Source organism: Trichechus manatus, unplaced genomic scaffold, assembly GCF_000243295.1.
Source record: "Trichechus manatus latirostris isolate Lorelei unplaced genomic scaffold, TriManLat1.0 scaffold00247, whole genome shotgun sequence".
NCBI lineage: Eukaryota > Metazoa > Chordata > Mammalia > Sirenia > Trichechidae > Trichechus > Trichechus manatus.
In genome coordinates this window covers 1,646,757-1,666,880 of record NW_004444183.1, presented here as the reverse complement: position 1 = coordinate 1,666,880, position 20,124 = coordinate 1,646,757, and the positions used below count along the sequence as shown (strand labels likewise).

The 20,124-nt window shown below is 38.6% G+C and overlaps 1 protein-coding gene across 1 annotated transcript in view; it reads left to right on the top strand.

The window, feature by feature from the left end:
• The window catches only part of ABCA13 (ATP binding cassette subfamily A member 13), a 527,556-nt gene that overhangs the window by 46,910 nt on the left and 460,522 nt on the right, over positions 1-20,124 (top strand). Inside the window, 3 exon segments of the mRNA XM_023724448.1 lie at positions 10,536-10,684; positions 13,797-13,825; positions 17,294-17,457. Coding sequence (XP_023580216.1) covers positions 10,536-10,684; positions 13,797-13,825; positions 17,294-17,457 — 342 coding nt within the window.

The following is a 20,124-nucleotide window of genomic DNA, read 5'->3' as shown; positions in this document are numbered from 1 at the left end:
TTCTTTTTTGATATGTGCATCTATTGCTATAAATTGCCCTCTGAGGACTGCCTTTGCTGTGTCCCAAAGGTTTTGGTATGATGTGTTTTCATTCTCCTTTGATTCTAGGAATTTTTTGATTTCATCTCTGATTTCTTCTATTACCCAGTGGTTTTTAAGCAGGGTGTTATAAAATTTCCATGTAAGTGATTTTTTTCTTTGCTCTTCCTGTCGTTAATTTCTTCCTTGATGCCGTTGTCGTCAGAGAAGATACTTTGTATTATCTCAATGTTTTGGATTTTATTGAGGGTTGCTCTGTGGCCTAAGATGTGATCTGTTTTGGAGAACATTCCATGTGCTTTGGAAAAGAATATGTACTTTGCAGCTGTTCAGTGGAGTGTTCTGTATGTGTCTATGAGGTCAAGTTGTCTGATTGTGCCTTTTAGGTTGTCTATATATTTGTTGAGTTTCTTTCTAGGTGTTCTGTCCCTTACTGAGAGTGGTGTGTTGATGTCTCCTACTATTATTGTGGAACTGTCAGTTTCTCTTTTCAGTGCTGTTAGAGTTTGTTTTATGTATTTTGGAGCCCTGTCATTGGGTGCGTAGTTGTTTATTATGATTATGTCTTTATGGTGGATCATCCCTTTAATCATGATATAGTGACCTTCTTTGTCTTTTATGGTAGATTTTGTTTTAAAGTCTATTTTATCGGAGATTAGTATTTCCAGTCCTGCTCTTTTTTGGTAGCTGTTTGCTTGACATATTTTTTTCCATCCTTTTATTTTTAATAAATTTTTTGTCTTTGTTTCTGAGGTGTGTCTCTTGTAGACAGCATATTGTTGGATCCTGTTTTTTTCTATCCATTCTGTCACTCTCTGTCTCTTTATGGGTGCATTTAGGCCATTTATATTCAGTGTAATTGTTGATAGGTGTGAGTTTATTGCTGTTATTTTGTAGTGCTTTTTTTTGTGGTGCAGATGTTTTCTTTGTTCCTCTTACTCTCCTGTGCTGAATTCCTTTTGTTTGTGGATTTTTTTAAATTTCTTTTGTTTTTGTAGATTTGTTTTTATTGAGACTTTACGTTTTTCTTCTTTATTTTGATGAGTAGGTTTGTTAACTTTCTTTGTGGTTACCTTGAAATTTTTCCTTGTCTTCCTAGTTTTGAACCACTCTATTATTACTTGGTGGCGCCTTGCCTTCCTCTCCATTAAAAAGTTCTATAGTTACACTATTTATTCCCTCTTTTATTGTTCTTACTTTGTTGTCATTTATGGATTAACCTCTCTGGTTCCCTGTTGTAATTCTTTTGGTTTTGGATAGTCCTTGAGATTTCATTTCCTAGGTTGGTATCTGGCTAGTACAATCTTGCGTCCTAGATTCAGGCTGTGATCTGATGTTTGTTCTCAGCCCAAAGGACTCCCTTATTAATTCTTGTATGTTTGGTTTTTACATAGTCCCTTAATTTCTGTTTATCTGGAAATGTCCTAATTTCACCATCATATTTGAATGAGAGTTTTGCTGGATATATTATTCTTGGCTGGCAATTTTTTTCTTTCACAGTTTTATATATGTCATCCTGTTGCCTTCTTGCCTGCATGGTTTCTACTGAATTATCAGAGTTTAGTCTTATTGTTTCTCCTCTGTATGTAACTTTTTGTTTTTCCCGAGCTGCTTTCAAGATTCTTTCTTTGTTTGTCTTTGGTTTTAGCGAGTGTGATTATGATATGTCTTGGTGATTTTCTTTTGGGGTCTATCCTATACAGGGTTCGTTGAGCTTCTTAGATGGTCAGCTTTCATCTTTCATGATATTGGGGAACTTTTCTGTCAGCAATTCTTCAGTGATCCTCTCTGTGCTTTCCATTTTCTCCCTGCATTCTGGAACTCAGATCACTCACAGATTTTTGCTTTTGATTGTATCCCACATAATTCTCAGGGTTTCTTCATTTTTCTTGGTTCTTTTGTCTGATTTTTCCTCAGAGTTGTATGCAAGCATTTGTCTTCAGTTTTGCTGATCCTGTCTTCCACCGTTTCAAATCTTCTCCTCAGCCCTTCTATGACACTGTCCATTTCTGAAATCTTGTTGTTTATCTTTTGGATTTCAAATTGTTGTTTTTATATGATTTCTAGTTGTGAATTTATTTTGAAATTTTGTTCCTGTATTATTTTCCTGAATTCTTCCATTTTTCAGTCTGTGTTTTCCATGAATTTGTCTGCCTTTTTCATGAATTTGTCTAATTTTCCTCATTTTTGTCTGCTTTTTGCTTCAACTCTTGGATAGCTCTGAATATTAGAGATTTGAATTCTCTATCAGTTAGTTCTAGTTCTTTTTCTTCTACTGGAAAGTCAGCTGGTGTTTTATTTTGGACACCTATTGGAATCATCCTGTCCTTTTTTTTTTAATATATATATTTTGATATTGTCTGCTGTCTTCAAGACATTCAGTAGTTATTTTCTTCATTTATTTATTGTAGATTTGTTTGTTTCATCCTGCTTTTTTGTTTTATTTGGTTTTATCAGAGCAGGTGGGCTATGCGTTCTTTTTTGTTTGCTAGTCTGTGGCACAATACTTTTCATGTCCTTGTCCAATGGGCAGGGCCAGTTGCTCAGCTATGCTGCTGCAAGGCAGATCCCGTTGAAGGGGAGGGGCTGGGATGGGGTGTTTGTGGCATGTACTAGGCCAACAGGGTGGGCCAGGAATCAGTGCAGGGCAGGTTCTGATAGGTTTTGCTTGTGCTGCTCAAGGGTGTGATGTTAACTGCACAGTGCATGTAGGCAGGAAGGAGGGGAGAGACTGTGATGCCTACAGCTAAGATGAGTATGGGAAGGAGGAGAGAGGGGAGAGAGAAACAGGAGCCAAAAACAAACAAAAAAGAATGTTAAGGAAGTTTGCTGTTGGAGTGGAGAGATGATTGAGCTTGAAATGAAGAAAAACAAAAAGGAAAAAGAAAAAAAAGAAAAGTCCCTAGGGATCCCAACAGTGCCACCATGAAAACAGGGAAATGGCTTCCAGGCCACAAAGTACAGCCTGGCTAGAAGGGATAGAGATGTCACACAGTGCCAGGTATTGAGGAGACAGGAAAAGATGTTAAATATAGAGAGATGATAAACAGAAATGAAGACAGACAAAAAGGAAAAGAGAGAGAGAAAAAACAAAACAAAACAACAACAACAAAAAAAGAAATGCCCCCAGGGATTCCACTAGTGTGGCTGCACAGACCAGCGAAGTGGTTCCCAAGCTGTGCAGTACAGCCCAGCTAGAAGGGGCTCCTGAGCCACAGAAAGAAAAAAGAAAACAAACAAATAAATAAAACAAAACAAAAATCCCTGGGGATCCCACCAACATGGCAGCGTGGGCCGGGGAAGAAGTTCCCCATCTGAGTGGTGCTTCACAGCCTTTCAAGAAGATGCAAAGATAGCACATGGAGCCAGATGTTCGAGAGAAAGGAGGGGGAGGTGGTGACAGGCATGGAAGAAACCAAAAGAAGCAGAAAAAAGCAACACCAGCAACAAACAAATGTCGCCTAGGAAGCTGGCCAGTGTGGGTGGGGCTAATCCAAGTGGCATGGGGCTGAAGCTTGTGCATCCTGGCTAAGAGACTGCAGCTGGCGGGAAGCAGAGGAGGCTGATGGTAGGGGGGACCGGGAGAAGGGTAGGGGGGGTGGTAAAGTGCATATTGCTGGTTACTGGTTGTTCTGTCTGGTTTCTGGGAGCTCCGTGAAGCTGCTTTCCCCTACTCCCTGACTACTTATCTCTGCTGTGGGTGGGGCAAATCCAAGCAGCACAGTCCCTGTACTTCCCATCTGGCCAAGTGACCGCTACCAGCTATGAAGTGACAGAGGTTGAGTGAAGGGAGAAAGATAGGGGGTCGGAAAGCATATATTGCTGGTTACTGGGTGCTCTGTCTCCTGCTGGGTGCTCTATGAAGCTGCTTTTCCATACTCCTTGTCTTCCAATCTCTGACAGGAGTCCAAGATGACAAATCCGTGCTGTGTTAGCTGATAGGAGACCTCCGCATGTATCTCTCCTCGATCTCTGTTCTCTGTCAGTTTCTTATCTCATTTGGTGCTTGGCTGAGTTCTTTATCTCTTCATTTGACACTTAGGGTTCCAGGATTGACGTTTGTCTCTGTTTTACTTAGTTTTTTGGGTCTTTGCTGTGGAGGGATGGCATGGTGCTTGTCTCTATAATACTATGTTGTCTCTGCCCTCAATAATTTCTAATCAGAAAAACATTCTCAATTTTACTTTTTTCCTCTTGGAAATATTAAATTTAATTAGCAATTTAGTTACACTGACAAACTTCCAGCAACTTTTAAAAATGATTCCTGCTTTGTTTTAAATTTGTAGACTCTTACTGATTAAAAATAAATTTCCATTGAATTAAAATTGGAGGTGGACAAGGTGAACAGTCAGATTTCAAAGATCATGAGAATATTTTCTCTTGCGTACTAGTAAAAAAAACCCTTTTTTCCACATACATGGCATATAATTAAAGTTAAGAAAATTATAACAATTTTATCATATGTTTCCAATTAGAATTATATAGTCTACATTTTTTTTCACACCACTAGGTCTGTCTGTGGATCATCTGTATGAGAATATCTAGGAGGTGTGGGTTAAAATATAGATTCCTGGGCCAGCCACTAGACCAAGTGAATGAGAATCCATGGAAAGTGGCACTCGGGATTCTAGATTTTTAACAAGCTTCCAAGATGGTCCTTCAGCACATTGCTAACCAATGTGGAAATCAATCTACAGGAGGCCAAATTTTAAAGGATGAAGAATATCTTTCAAAAACATAAGCTGTTATTTATTTCACTGCTCTCCAATTGTACATTGATATTTTTTGTAGTATTTTTCTTTTAGATCATTGATTTGATGGACATTGTTGTTTATATGGGACCCTGGTGGCAAAGTGGTTAAGAGCTACGGCAAGCTATGATTCCTTGTATATATTATATCTGTTATCTACTAGAAGTAAAATTACTCAAAACTAAAATAAAATTAAAGGCAAATATTTCTCACAAGTGCGATGAAGGGATAAGTTATTTAATACATAAATTGTTCATACAAATAAATAAAGAAGGCCATAAAACTCCCAACAGAAAATCAGACAAAACCTTGAATGTCCAATATACTGAAGATTTCTCTCCTAAATTCTGGATTTATTTGACATTTGTACTTGGGTGTCTAATGGGCATCTCAAACTTCATTCTTATTTACTGACTCTAACTTCCGCCCTTGCATAATGTCCTCCTCTCATGAGTAGAAGGCTCAGTCATCCACTGTTTACTCCTACCTGTGCCCTCCTTAATTCCCTTTTCTCTAATGCCCAACATTCAATTTATTTAAAGGTCTTCTTATTTCACTTCCAGAGTCAGTCTTGAATTTGTCAACATTCCTCTTTCTCCAGTGTCACCAGTAGTCTTTTAACTGTTCACCCTTTCTCCACCTTGTGCTCTTTGAATCCTTTCTCCAACTCACAGCCAGAGCGCTCTTTTAAAATTTAAATCAGATGATGTTGTCCCTTGTGAAAACCACTTAGGCTACCCATAGATCTTGGGGAAGGAACAGAGTCCTCACCAGGACTGACACCACTAGGTGTCACCAGGCACCATCATTGTCACGCCTCCCCACTTCCTCCAAGACGTGCTTTTCTCTTTCTTGGACACTTTAAGCACTGTCCATCTCTGCTTTGCACCTGCTTCCTCAGACCAACCCCCACTGCCCCCTGTTCTCCTCATTGCTGGACCCTTCCATTTTAAGGTTTTAGCTTCAGATGGCCTCCGCTGAGAGACCTGCTGTAAGCACTCTCTGTCTACAGCCAACTTGTCCAGTCACTCCCTACCTATTCAGCAGTTAATTTTCCTCATAACATATATCTCAACCTACAATCTTTAGGCCTATCTGTTTAATTCTACCACTCGTCTGTCAGTTTGTTGTACTACGGTGGCTTGCATTTTGCTATGATGCTAGAAGCTATGCTACCAGTATTTCAAATACCAGTAGGGTCACCCATGGTGGACAGGTTTCAGCAGAGCTTCCAGACTAAGATAGACTAGGAAGAAGGAACTGGTGATCTACTTCTGAAAAAACTAGCCAATGAACACCTTATGGATATAGTGGAATATTACCTGATATAGTGCCAGAAGATAAGCCTCTCAGGTTGGAAGGCACTCCAAAAACGATGAAGGAAGAGCTGCCTCCTCAAAGTAGAGTTGACTTTAATGATGTGGATGGAGTAAAGCTTTTGGGACCTTCATTTGCTGATGTGGTATGACTCAAAATGAGAAGAAACAGCTGCAAATATCCATTTATAAGTGGAATGTGGAATGTACAAATATGACTCAAGTAAAATTGAAACTTGTCAAAAATGAAGTAGAAGGCTTTTTTCCTAGGCATTAATAAGCGGAAATGAACAGGTATTGGCCATTTTGAGTTGACAATAATATGATCTACTATGTGGGGAAGGAGCCCTGGTGGTGCAGTGGTTAAGAAACCCTATGGGGCAGTTCTACTCCATCCTATATGGTCGCTATGAGTCAGAATTGACTTGACAGTTTGGGTTCAGGTATGCTGGGAGTGACAAATTTAACAGGAATGGCATCACATTCATTGTCAAAAAGAATGTTTTAAGATCTATCCTGAAATACAACACTGTTGGTGATAGGATAATATCCATATGCCTACAAGGAAGACCAGTTAATATGACTATTATTCAAATTTACTCACCAACCGTTAATGCAAACGATGGAGAAATTGAATATTTTTACCAATTTCTGCAGTCTGAAATTAATGAAACATACAATCTAGATGCATTGATAATTACTGGTGATTGGAATGTAAGAGTTGGAAACAAAGGATGAGTAGTTGGAACATGACACAGGAGATCACATGGTAGAATTTTGCAAGACCAAGGACTTATTCAGTGGAAATACCTTTTTAAACAACATCAGTGGTGACTATACACATGGACCTTGCTAGATGGAATACACAGGAATCAAATAAGCTATGTGTGTGGAAAGAGATAATGGAAAATCTCAGTTATCATCAGTCAGAACAAGGTCACAGGATGACTTCAGAACAAACCTTCAATTACTCATATGCAAGTTCAAGTTGAAGCTGAGGAAAATGAACACAAGTTCACCAGAGCCAGAGCACTACCTTGAGTATATCCCACCTGAATTTAGAGATTATGTTTAGATATATTTGATGCATTGAACACCAATGACTGAAGACCAGATGAGCTGTGGGATGACATCACGGACATCATACATGGAGAAAGCACAAGGTCATTAAAAAGACAGGAAACAAACAAAAGGAACAAAGAGATGTCAGAAGAGACTCTGAAACTTGATCTTGAACATAGAGTAGCTAAAGTGAATGGAAGAAACTATGACGTAAAAGAACTGAACAGAAGATTTCAAAGGGCAGCTCGAGAAGACAAAGTTAAGTATTATAATGAAATGTGAAAACACCTGGAGTTTGAAAACTAAAAAGAAAGAACACACCTGACATTTCTGAAGCTGAAAGAAGTGAAAAAAAAAAAAAAATTCAAGCCTGGAGTTGCAATACTGAAAGATTCTATGGACAAAAAATTGAATGATGTAGGGAACATCAAAAGAAGATGGAAGGAATACACAGGGTCACTGTACCAAAAAGAATTGGTCAAAGCTCTACCATTTCAGGACATAGCAGGTGTCATGGATTGAATTGTGTCCCCAAAAAATATCTGTCAACTTGGCTAGGTCACGATTCCCAGTATTGTATGATTGTCTGATGTGATTTCCCTATGTGTTGTAAATCCTTTCACTATGATGTAATGAGATGGATTAGTGGCAATTATGTTGATGAGATCTACAAGATTAGATAGTGGCTTAAGCCAATCAGAGAGAAGGGGGACCTCATTCCACCAGGAAAGCAGTGCTGGGAGCAGAGTGCATCCTTTGGACCTGAGGTTCTTGTGCTGAGGTGCTCCCAAACCAAGGGAAGATTGATGACAAGGACCTTCCTCCAGAGCTGACCGACAGAGAAAGCCTTCCCCTGGAGCTGACGCCCTGAATTTGGACTTGTAGCCCACTAGACTGTGAGAAAATAAAATTTTCTTTGTTAAACCCATCTACTTGTATTTCTGTCATAGCAGCACTAGATGTCTAAGACAACAGGGATGGGTTACCCAGTAAGCAAGGTATGCATGGGCTTAATTGTATTTACTAATCTGTAGTGCACAATTTCACCTGGGTTTCAACACAACACAGATCAAAGATGTAGTGAAACCCAGGTGAAATTGTGCACTATAGATTAGTGAGTAAGTACCGTTAAGCCTGTAAGTAAGCACAATTAAGCCTGTGCATACCTTGCTTACTCTAAGCTGGTGTATACCTTGCTCACTGGCTAATCTGCCACCGAGAAGTAGCATATGTTCAAGAATCAACGGTACTGAAGGAAGAAATACAAGGTGCACTGAAGAACTTAGTGAAACAAGTTTTCAGGAATTTGTGGAATACCAATTAAGATGTTTCAATAAATGGATGCAATGCTGGAAGTGCTCACTTGACTATGCCAAGGAATTTGGAAGACAGCTACCTGGCCAACCTACTGGAAGAGGTCCATATTTGTCCCCAATCCAAAGAAAGGTCATCTAATGGAATGTGGATGTTATTGAACAATATCATTAATATCACATGCAATTAAAATTAGGCTGAATATAATTCAAAAACGGTTGCAGCATTACATCAACAGGGAACTGCCAGAAATTCAAGCCAAAGTCAGAAGAGGACGTGGAATGAAGGATATCATTGCTATGTCAGATGGATCTTGGCTGAAAGCAGAGAATACAAGTAAAATATTTATCTGTGTTTTATTGACCATGCAAAGGCATCCAGCTCTGTCTATCATAACAAATTATGTGTAACATTGTGAAGAATTCCAGAACACTTAATTGTGCTGATGGGGAACTTGTACATAGACCAAGAGGCAGTCGTTTGAACAGAACAAGGTGATATGGCATGGTTTAAAATCAGGAAGGATATCAAAGTTGTATACTTTCACCATACCTATTCAATCTCTATGCTGAGCAAATAATCTGAGAAGCTGGACTGTATGAACAAGAACGGGGCATCAGGTTTGGAGGAAGACTCACTAACAACCTGCAATATGCAGATGACACAACCTTACTTGCTGAAAGTGAAGAGAACTTGAAGCATTTACTGATGAAGATCAAAGACCTCAAACTTCAGTATGGATTACACCTTAACATAAAGAAACAACATCTTGATAAATGGAGGAAATGTTGAAATTGTCATGGATTTTATTTTACTCGGATCCACAATCAACATCCATGGAAGCAGTAGTCAAGAAATCAAATGACATATTGCATTAGGCAAATCTGCTGCAAAAGAACTCTTTAAAGTGTTAAAAAGCGAAGATGTCATTTTGAGGATAAAGTGTGCTTGACCCAAGCCATGGCATTTTCAATTGTCTCATATGCATAGGAAAGCTGGACAATGAATAAGGAAGACTGATGAATAATTGATGCCTTTGAATTATGGTGTTGGTGAAGAATATTGAATATACCATGGGCTGCCAGAAGAACAAACAGATCCATCTTGGAAGAAGTACAGCCAGAATGCTCCTTAGAAGGGAAGATGGCGTAACTTGGTCTTAAGTACTTTGGTCGTGTTATTATGAGGGACGCTGTAGAAGGACATCATGTTTGGTAAAATAGAGTGTCAGTGATAAAGAGGAAGACCCTCAACAAGATGAATTGACCCAGTGGCTGCTATGATGGGCTCAAACAGCAATGATTATGAAGATGTCACAGGACCAGGCAGTGTTTCATTCTGTTGTACATAGGGTTGCTATGAGTCAGAACTGACTCTCCAGCAACTAACAACAATAACAACATGTGTTTAATTATTTCCTGTCTCCTTCTCATGCAAAGATTGTGTCTGTTCAGTTCACTGATGCATTTAGTCCAAGCACCTGGCACAGTTAATTGGTTGCTGTTGAGCTGATTTTGACTCATGGCAACTTCATGTGTTTCTGCGTAGAAGTGTGCTCCACAGGCTTTTCAGTGACTGTCACCTTTCAGAAGTAGATCATCTTTGTTCCGAGGACCCTCTAGGTGTACTTGAACCACCAACTTTTCTGTTATCAGCCGATCATGTTAACCATTTGCACCACCCAGGGACTCCACCTTGTGCTGTACATAATGTGTAATATACGTTGAATAAATAAATAAAAAAAAAAACCCAAAACGAATGGTTAATAAACATGTAAAATGGTTGGGTTTTACAAGCAATAAAAACAATGAGTACAATTTTCTAGTTTTAAATTGGCAGTTTTTTTTTTTTTTTTTAAATTATAATTTCCATTTTGAGTGACAGTCAAGTAAAACGGGCCCTTGTGGGCAGTTGGTAAAAATGTAACTGGTACAGGTTTAGATGAAAATGATTTGGTCTTGAGAATCAAGAGCCTTAAAAATGCCAAGGCAATTTATTCCTTTAATAGAGTTCCATTTGTGGTATTTATTTTATTTATCTAATGTTTGTCTAGGTTTCAAACTGCAGCTGGCAACAACATGAAGAAGGTTAACCACCTGGCCTTTCTAAGTGAGACACAGGACCTCGCCGAGGAAGTTTATGAAACAATGGAAAAGGCAATAAACTTACAAAAAGTTTGGGTAAAAAGATCGAAGACTCCAGGCAAGTAAATCTCTCATAATTGATGCTAGTCATAGGAACAAAAACTTAAGCCAAGGCCCCGGGGAGGTTGTGAAAACAAAAATGTTTTAAAATCCTTGGTTTCAGTTTAGTCCCCCTTAATGCACTAGGCTGTTCTTCTTGTGTGTCTTATCAAATGACGCGCCCTCTGGTGGTTAAGAGGCAGTACCCGGGCTAGTTGTGGAGGGTGGGGTGGGATTTCCATTTCTTCCTGCTCCTTGGGAAGGTATCTTGTGCAATGCACACACCACAAGCCTTAAGATGGGCGTGCAATCTGTCCCTGCACTATCTACTCATCTACTCACTTTCCACTCTCCCTGTCTCCTTTTCTCTCTGCTTTGGCATCTTCCTTTTTCACTTATTCTTCCTCTGATTTTTAAGTTTTTCTCTCACTCCCCAAATACACACACACACACACACACACACACACACACACACACTGTGATTCCTTCTCTCCTCCTTGTTGACTTTGATTGGTTTTTTTATGCCAAGAACACTTCACTCTGGTGTTCAATGAGTAGCTTGCTGTGATTGCTTTTATATTACTGGGACCTATTATTCTCAAAACAGAAGTAATTTCTATTTCCAGTGAGGAATGCTAACATTCTGGGAGGCTCCAATTCTTATTTCTAAATTTACCACAGCAAAAGTTAGAATGGAAATAGCTTGTAGAGAGCTCAGTTTGTAGATGGAGCAGCTTGAACCTCAGATTGGGAAAGCTAATGGTCTGCCTTCACAGAGCCAGCCATCGTTTATTGCCAGCTTCTTTAATAAAAGAGGGCCTTTTTTTTTTTTTTTTAAAACACTACCCCAGCAAGGACTGCCAGATAAAACATAGGACATACAATTAAATTTGAACTTTAGATAAACAACAAACAATTGTTTAGTATAAGTATTTTCCAAATATTGTATACTTATAACAAAAAAGTTTGTTTTTTATCAAAAATTCAAATATAATTGGACATCCTGTATTTTTATTTCCTAAATCTGGAAACCCCACTTAAATTTTTATTTTTCTGTAATTTTTTTTCTTTTCATGGCACACATATAGGAAAAATGAAGAATGAGCTCCTCACAGGAGGTAATCTCATGTGCTATTTCTGGGAGCAAAAACACACCTTTATCCAGTGTGGTCAGAGAGGGTCTTGTCCTTTCTGACGGCTGATTTCCGAATAGACCCAAACTGCATCAGCAAACGTCCAGAGCAGTGTCAAACATCAAATGCTAAAGTTCTGGTTTTAGGTTCTATTATGAGGTCTTTCTACTTTCATAAAGCTTGTTTTTCAAATGTGGTTTTCCAAATGCTATTAAAAGGAGAACTAATTTTTAAAATTTTTTTTAGCTAAAGCCTTCACTTGCTTTTCAATTTGCTACTATTTGAGCCATTTACCATAGCATATGTGATTAAAAAATGATACGTAAAATCATAATTCCACCTTTCTTCCCCTCATCAAATTTTTAAAAAAAATATTTTTCTTTATTTTCCCTTCATGCTCTCTGTCCTGTTCTGAATGCTCACAATTCCTGGTGGAATTAGAGACTGATAAAACAATACGATACTCCGGCAAATTATTGAAATTTGTTTTGCCAGTAAAGTCGTTTTCCAGGGATTTGATTAATAGCAACGTGTTTTGCAAAAGGGGGAAAATGTGGAACAGAATTCCAAATTCTCATGGAATCCAGACTTTCTGGAGCCACTGAGGCTTGGTAAACCGCTGAAACTGTTGCCCTGAGAAAATCTTTAAACCTTAAACTTTTAACCAAAAATATTCCTTGAGGTTTTCTTTAAACCAGACAATAAGCTTATCTAGTAAAAAATGTTTGCCTTGAACATCATGCTTTTTTGAAGAACTATCTATATAGGATCAAATTTACAACAGCAACTTGAAAGATCAGCTTACGAAGCTTAGGGGGCAGTGAGTTTATGTCAATGGGGAATGAACAATTGGAAAAAGGAGAGTGAAGATGTTTGTGCAACTTGAAGAATGCAATCAATGGCACTAAATTGAACATGTAGAAATTGTGGAATTGGTATATGCTTTGCTGTGTCTCCCTTAACAATACTAATAAATAGCAACGTGTTTTGGAAATTGACAATGATTATTCATTTCAAAATGATTCTTTTTTTTAAATTGCACTTTAGATGAAGGTTTACAGAAAAAATAGTTTCTCATTAAACAGTTAGTACACATATTGTTTTATGACAATGGTTAACAACCCCATGACATGTCAACACTGTCCGTTCTCAACCTTGGGTTCCCTATTACCAGCTTTCCTGTCCCCTCCTGCCTTCTAGTCCTTGTCCCTGGACTGTTGGGCCCCATTAGTCTTGTTTTGTTTTATGGGGCTGTCTAATCTTTGGCTGAAGTGTGAACCTCAGAAGTGACTTCATTACTGAGCTAAAAAGGTGTCTTGGGGCCATACTCTTGGGGTTTCTCCAGTCTCTGTCAGGCCAGTAGTAAATGCATTTTTGTGCACATGTTCGTACTTTGCAACTATGGACTGGAATTGCTGAAACAAGATATTTGTGTCTACTACTGTACTAGTTAATGAGAAATTATTTCCTAAGTTAATAATAGCAGTCTAAATTCTGTCCAGCAGTATTTTTTTTTAATTGTACTTTAGGTGAAGTTTTACAAAACAAATAGTTTCTCATTAAACAGTCAGTACACATACTGCTTTATGACATTGGTTAACAACCCCATGACATGTCAACACTCTCCCTTCTCAACCTTGGAGTACTTTTTTTTTTTTTCTGGTGAAAATATGCATAGACAAAGAGACACCATTTCAAAAATTTCTACATGTACAATTCTGTGACATCGATTACATTCTTCCAGTTGTGCTGCTATTCTCACTGTCCTTTTCCAAATTATTCCATCACCATTATCTTCAACTCACTGTCCCGTAGGCTTCCCATCAAACCTTTTGAGTTGCTGTTGTCGATCAAATTGATTATTCAGTTAGGATGTAATCTAGTTTTGAGCCAGGACTCTGTGACAGTCCCTTTGATTTTGGAACTAATACAGGCACTCTTCAAAGTGTTTTTTGATTGCCAGTTGAACTAATGTCTCTTAAATATGCTTTGTTGTAGATTCTTCTTATGGCTCCAGTTTTTTAACAGTAAGTACCTTAACAAAAGTTTGAAATTTAGCCATCAGAGACATAATGGTTAACTGTTTTTAAATTTAATTCATTTTCCCAAACACTGATTTTTAGGGACCAAAATATAAAATCTGGATTTGAAAGAGCCAGATTCACTCAAGAGATGGATTGAAAGATGAGTTTTAATTTTCTCAAACAAGGCTCTGGGCCCTTACGGTCAGAAGTTAAGACTATGAATACCAGAAGGTGAAAGTTGAGGTCTCTGGTTGTGTATAATCCATAGAATTGCTCTATAAGACAGGGTTCATGCCTGTACTGATCTGAAGTTCAGTTTGAGATTTGTGTGTTTGGCATGTGCCTTTGGGCTCACTTTAGGCACATAGTCTTCCTTTAAGGCATTAGTTATTAACAGGAGGCTGTTTTTGACAATGTCTAGAGACATTTTTTCAGTGTCTCGGCTGACAAACATCCTACTATGTACAGAACACCCCCTCCCTAACAACAAGGAATTATCTAGCTCAAAATATCCATGTATGCCAAGGTTGAGAAACCTCTCATTAAAATACCAATCCCTGGCAACACTGGAAATTCCTCTTTCCTTGTTTTGCAGCAGGTAATACCGAGTGCTTGGGCATCTCAGCAACATTGTGCTACTGTGGCATATTGTCCTTGTGTTGCCTAATTCCAAGAAGGATTTAGATAGTTAAAAACAAACAAAAAATGTGTATCCAGGAAAACCATTAGAAGAGAAGTAAGAGAATAAGGAAGAATGAATGAATTCGAATGGAGTAGGACTGTCAGTGTATCCATTGGACAATTATCCTAGCAAAGTAGATTCACAAAAGTGACTGTGATAGTACACTCCTTAACTTTGAACTTTCTGATATACTTGGTTAAAAGGAAAATATTATGGGTCACATACATTCAGAGTTTTGCAAAAAACTTACTAAAAACAGGAAAACACATCATTTCAATGATTAAATTGTCTTAATTTTAAAAAGGAAAATTATGATTCCCAGTGCTCGTGATATTGCAGTCCACTGATAAAATCAAGCATTGTTTGTTGAAATAAAAATTGATACAATAACTTTATGAAAAGCACCTTGATAGATTTTGTCCTAGTAATTGTTCTGACAATTTATCTTATGCATAATGCAAAAGAAAAAGCCATATGCATAAAGATATTAATTTATAATGATGGATAATTTTAACATCCAAAAATAGGTTAAATAAATTTTGATGGTCTAAGTTAGTAAGTCACTTGATGGTAAATATGACACATGGAAAATGATTATAATATGTCAAGTACAAAAGCAAGAGTACAAAAACATATCATTAATATGGTTGAGACAGAAAAATATTTAGGCATACATACCATGAGCTAAAGAAATATGGCCACTTGAAAGCTGTTTTGTTACAATGGAAGATTTCTAGATAATTTTTCTATGTTTAGAACTCTGAAAATGTTATACTGTTTGGCTTTTATTCAGAGTGATCTGGTCCTTGGAAAGTCCTAGGTAGAAAAATAATGAGACTTGAATTATGTTTTCAAAGAATCTCTTTGGCTATTGTGCTGAGCACAGACTGATGGGGCAAGAGTGTGCCTGGGATACCAGTAGGAAATCCATGCTCTCATCTAGGCAGCAAATTATGGTGACTTGGACCAGTGATTGAGGTAGTGAGAAGCTGTGGAATTCTTGATACATTTGGAAGGTAGAACCAATAGGATTGATGAATACTATGTAAGTTATAAAAGAAAGAGAAGCGCCAAAGATGACTCTAAGTGTTTTGACCTTAGCAACCGAAAGTATGGAGTGACTGTTTACTGAAGTAGGTGAAGATTGGAATGGCTTTGTGTTGGGGAAGGGAAAATCAGAAGGTTGATTTGGGACATATTAATTAGATGTTCAAGTGGTACTGTCAGGGGGCTGTGGGCGATACCAGTTTGGAGTTAAGGTAAACACTCTATGCTGAATATGTAAGTTTGGAGCATGATGATGCACAGAAGATATTTGAAGCCTTGAAACTGGTTGCGGTCATCAAGGGAGAGAATGTCGACAAAGAACAGAAAAGGTGAGAGGGCAGAGTTGTGGAGCATAGGCATTTGAGAAGCGAGAGGGATAAGGAGAAACAGCAATGGAGGGTGGGTGGGGGATGTCAGGCAAGTAGGGGGAAAACTAGGGAGCATGGTGTTGTAGAAGCCAAGAGAATCTACTTTCAAGGGGATGGGAAGGATCTGCTGTCTCAACTGCTGCTCAAGTCAGATGAGGATGAAGACCTGACCATTGGAGGTAGCAGCCTGGAGATCATTGGTGTTGTTGACAAGAGAAGCTTTGGTGGAAGGATAAGGCCAAAAGCCTGACTGGAGTGGGTTGAAGAGAGAATATGGAGAGGATCTGGACCATGAGTGTACATGACTCAAAGTTTATACTGCAAAAGGGAGCAAAGAAATAGGGTGGGGGATAGTTTTAGGGGATTTTTCAGGGGTTTGGCCACTGTTTAACCTCCCTTGGCGTCTAGTTCCATCCACAGCTGAGGTGGACAGTTTCCTGAGAGCATAGACTCTGGGTCACAATATCCCACATTGAGAACATGCTGAGGGTATTTTTGCTTTCTGTGTCTGTTCCTTCACTGAAGCGAGCTCAGCCCAAGAGGACAGGGGAGTTAGCACCTCTAGTTGGTTTACGAGGGTGACCAACTTTCCAGGGTTGCCTTCCCAGGCGACTATCAGGCAATCAACTAAAACCATCCTAGTTTTAGCACTGAATGTCCCTTGCCCTGGAAAACACCTCAGTCCTTGGCAAACTGGGAAAGATGGTCACCTTACCGCCAGCAGTGGGTCAAATTTGGGCCACATGCTGTAGCCCCTGAGAGGTTTTTTTGCCATAATTTTTCATTTGTCTTCCTCCAGACTAAGATTCTGTCGATTGTACCATCAAAATCAGCTCTTTCTAGGTGGTAGTAGTGATGGCAGTGGGGAAGAGTTATGTATTTTTTGTACAGAAGATGTGTACTATTTAAATGTTTATACTGTGTATCAGTTATGATTGGGTTCAGGTGAAATAAAGAAAAAAAAACGTTACAGTAGATATTCCACATTTGTTATTATCTGAATTATACTCTTTTCTCTTACCATTTATTTGTAAAGAATAGATCATTGTGTTTCTCATTCAAGATCTATTTCAAGAACGGAATAGGTTAAAGAAAAAATCTCAGAAATTGCTATAACCCGTTACAAAAACAGGTCTTCTCTGTTTCCCTTTCCCTGTCCAGACTTCCAAAATTTTTTTCGAAACATCTAACTGTTTTAAGTCTCATCTGTTCAGCATGGTGTCATATTAGCTGTGGGCCTCTACCGTCATAGATTCTATGTTCCCTCTCTTTTGCAGCAGTCTCTAGCTCTCTTTCTCTCTTCTTTAATTGATTAATACAACTAAAGAGGAGGGCTTTTTGTGCTATGTTTTGTTCTTTTTTTTTTTGTATCAGGTGGATCTCAATAAGACCGAAGATATGATATTGAAATTGGAAAGCCTTCACCAGCAGTCTCCCGTTTGGGATCTTCTACTTTCACTGCCAAGACTGTATGCAAAAAATGGTCACACTGAAGACATCATACATGCTGTAGCACAGTTTCTCCAGACAGTTTTGAAGTAAGTTAAAAGAAAAGTAATCATGGATGCGTTATGTTTTTCATTCTAACTTTTTTTTTTCAGACACAAAGGAAAGTTTATTATGCACAGCAACAGCAGTAGCCATCCTTATATACTTTTCTGATGCCTGTTCCTTGAGTCCCAATTGCCACAGGATGATGTGCAAGGCCAGGTTACAGCATTAGCTGCTTTCCATACGTGTAGATATACTGTGTGGTTTTGTTCTTCTTTTTCTTTCACTCAATTCAAGAAATCTTCTGATTTCCATTGTGGTTTCTGTAAAGCATGTGTTATTTAAAGATGCTTTGTTTAATTTCCAAATATTTGGAGGGCTTTCTCATATTTCATTCTATTGTTGATTTATAATTTAATTCCCTTGTGGTCAGATAACATACTTTGTGTCTTTTAAATACTTCAGAAAATATTGAGACTTATGATATGGCCTAGAATATGATCTATCCTGGAAAATGTTCCAGGAGCACTTGAAAATAATGTGTATCTTTCCTATACTTCAAGTTAATTCTAACTTAATTCCAGTAAAAATAAAATAGAAATTTCGCATCAGTATTGCTACATTTGTATGTCTTATTGATCTGGGTTGTTGTTTGATATCATTTATTCCTATATATCCAAGTTTTCATCTGGTTTAGCTTCACCTTGAGGAGCATTCTTTAGCATTTCTTTTTTTGTTTTTTGTTTATCATTGTAGTTTAAGTGAACGTTTACGTTTCAAGTTAGTCTCTTATGCAAAAATTTATACATACATTGTCATGTGACCCTAATTGCTCTCCCTATACTGTGACAGCACACTCCTCCTTTCCACCCCTGATTTCCCATGTCCATTCAACCAGCTCCTAACCCTCTCTGCCCTCTCATCTCACCTCCACAGAGAAGCTGCCCGTTTAGTCTCATGTATCTACTTGAGCTAAGAAGCACACTCTTCACGAGTATTATTTTATGTCTCACAGTTCAGTCCAATCTTTGTCTCCAGAGTTGGCCTTGGAAATGGTTTCAGTTCTGGGCTGATAGAGAATCCAGGGGCCATACTTTCTGGGGTTCCTCCAGTCCCAGTCAGACCATTAAGTCTGGTCTTTTTCCTAGAATTTGAGTTCAGCACCTCACCTTTCTCCTGCTCCATCAGGGACTCTGTTGTGTTCCCTGTCAGGGCAGTCATTGCTGGTAGCTGGGCAGCATCTAGTTCTTCTGGTTTCAGGCTGATGAAGTCTCTGGTTTTTGTGGCCCTTTCTGTCTCTTGGGCTAATGTTTTCCTTGTGACTTTGGTGTTCTTCATTCTCCATTACGCCAGGTGGTTGGGACCAATTGATGCATCTTAGATGGCCGCTTGCAAGCTTTTAAGACCCCAGACACCACTCACCAAAGTACCATGCAGAACATTTTCTTAATACAATTTGTTAGGCCCATTGACCTAGATGTCCCCTGAAAGCATGGTCCCCAGCTCCCCACCCCTGCTACTCTGTCCCTTGGAGTGTTTGACTGTATTCAGGAAACTTCTTAGCTTTGGTTTCGTCCAGTTGTGCTGACTACCCCTGCAGTGTGCGCTGTCCTTGCCTTCACCGAAGATAATTCTTGTCTACTACATAGTTAGTGAATAACCCTCACCCTCCCTCCCCACCCTCGTAACCATCAAAGAATGTTTTCTTCTGTGTTTAAACCTTTTCTTGAGTTCTTGTAATAGTGGTCTTATACAATATTTGTCCTTCTGTGACTGACTAAATTTACTCAGCATAATGCCCTCCAGATTCCTCCCTGTTATAAGGTGTTTCACGGCTTCATCATTGTTCCTTACCTTTGCGTAGTATTCCATTGTGTGGGTATACCATAATTTGTTTATCCATTCGTCCGTTGATGGGCACCTAGGTTGTTTCCATCTTTTTGCTATTGTGAACAGTGCTGAAATGAACATGGGTGTACATATATCTATTAGTGTGACAGCTCTTATTTCTCTAGGATATACTGCAAGGAGTGTGATTGTTGGATCGTATGGTACTTCTATTTCTAGCTTTTTAAGGAAGCACCAAATCGATTTCCAAAGTGGTTGTACCATTTTACATCCCCACCAACAGTGTATAAGTGTTCCAGTCTCTCCACAACCTCTCCAGCATTTGTTATTTTGTGTTTTTTGGATTAATGCTAGCCTTGTTGGGGTGAGATGATATCTCATTATAGTTTTGATCTGCATTTCTCTAACGGCTAATGATCGTGAGCATTTATTCATGTGTCTGTTAGCTGCCTAAATATCTTCTCTGGCGAAGTGGCTGTTCATATCCTTTGCCCATTTTTTAACTGGTTTATTTGTCTTTTTGTTGTTGAGGTTTTGCAGTATCTTGTAGATTTTAGAGATTAGATGCTGGACGGATTTGTCGTAGCCCGAAAATTTTTCCCCGTCTGTAGGTTGTCTTTTTACTCTTTTGATGAAGTCTTTTGATGAGCATAAGTGTTTAATTTTTAGGAGCTTCCAGCTATCTAGTCTCTCTTCTGGTGCTTGTGCATTGTTACTTATAGTTCGTATTGTGTTTATGCCACGTATGAGGGCTCCTAGTGTTGTCCCCATTTCTTCTTCCATGATTTTTATCATTTTTGATTTTATATTTAGGTCTTTGATCCATTTTGAGTTAGTTTTTGTGCATGGTGTGAGGTATGGGTCTT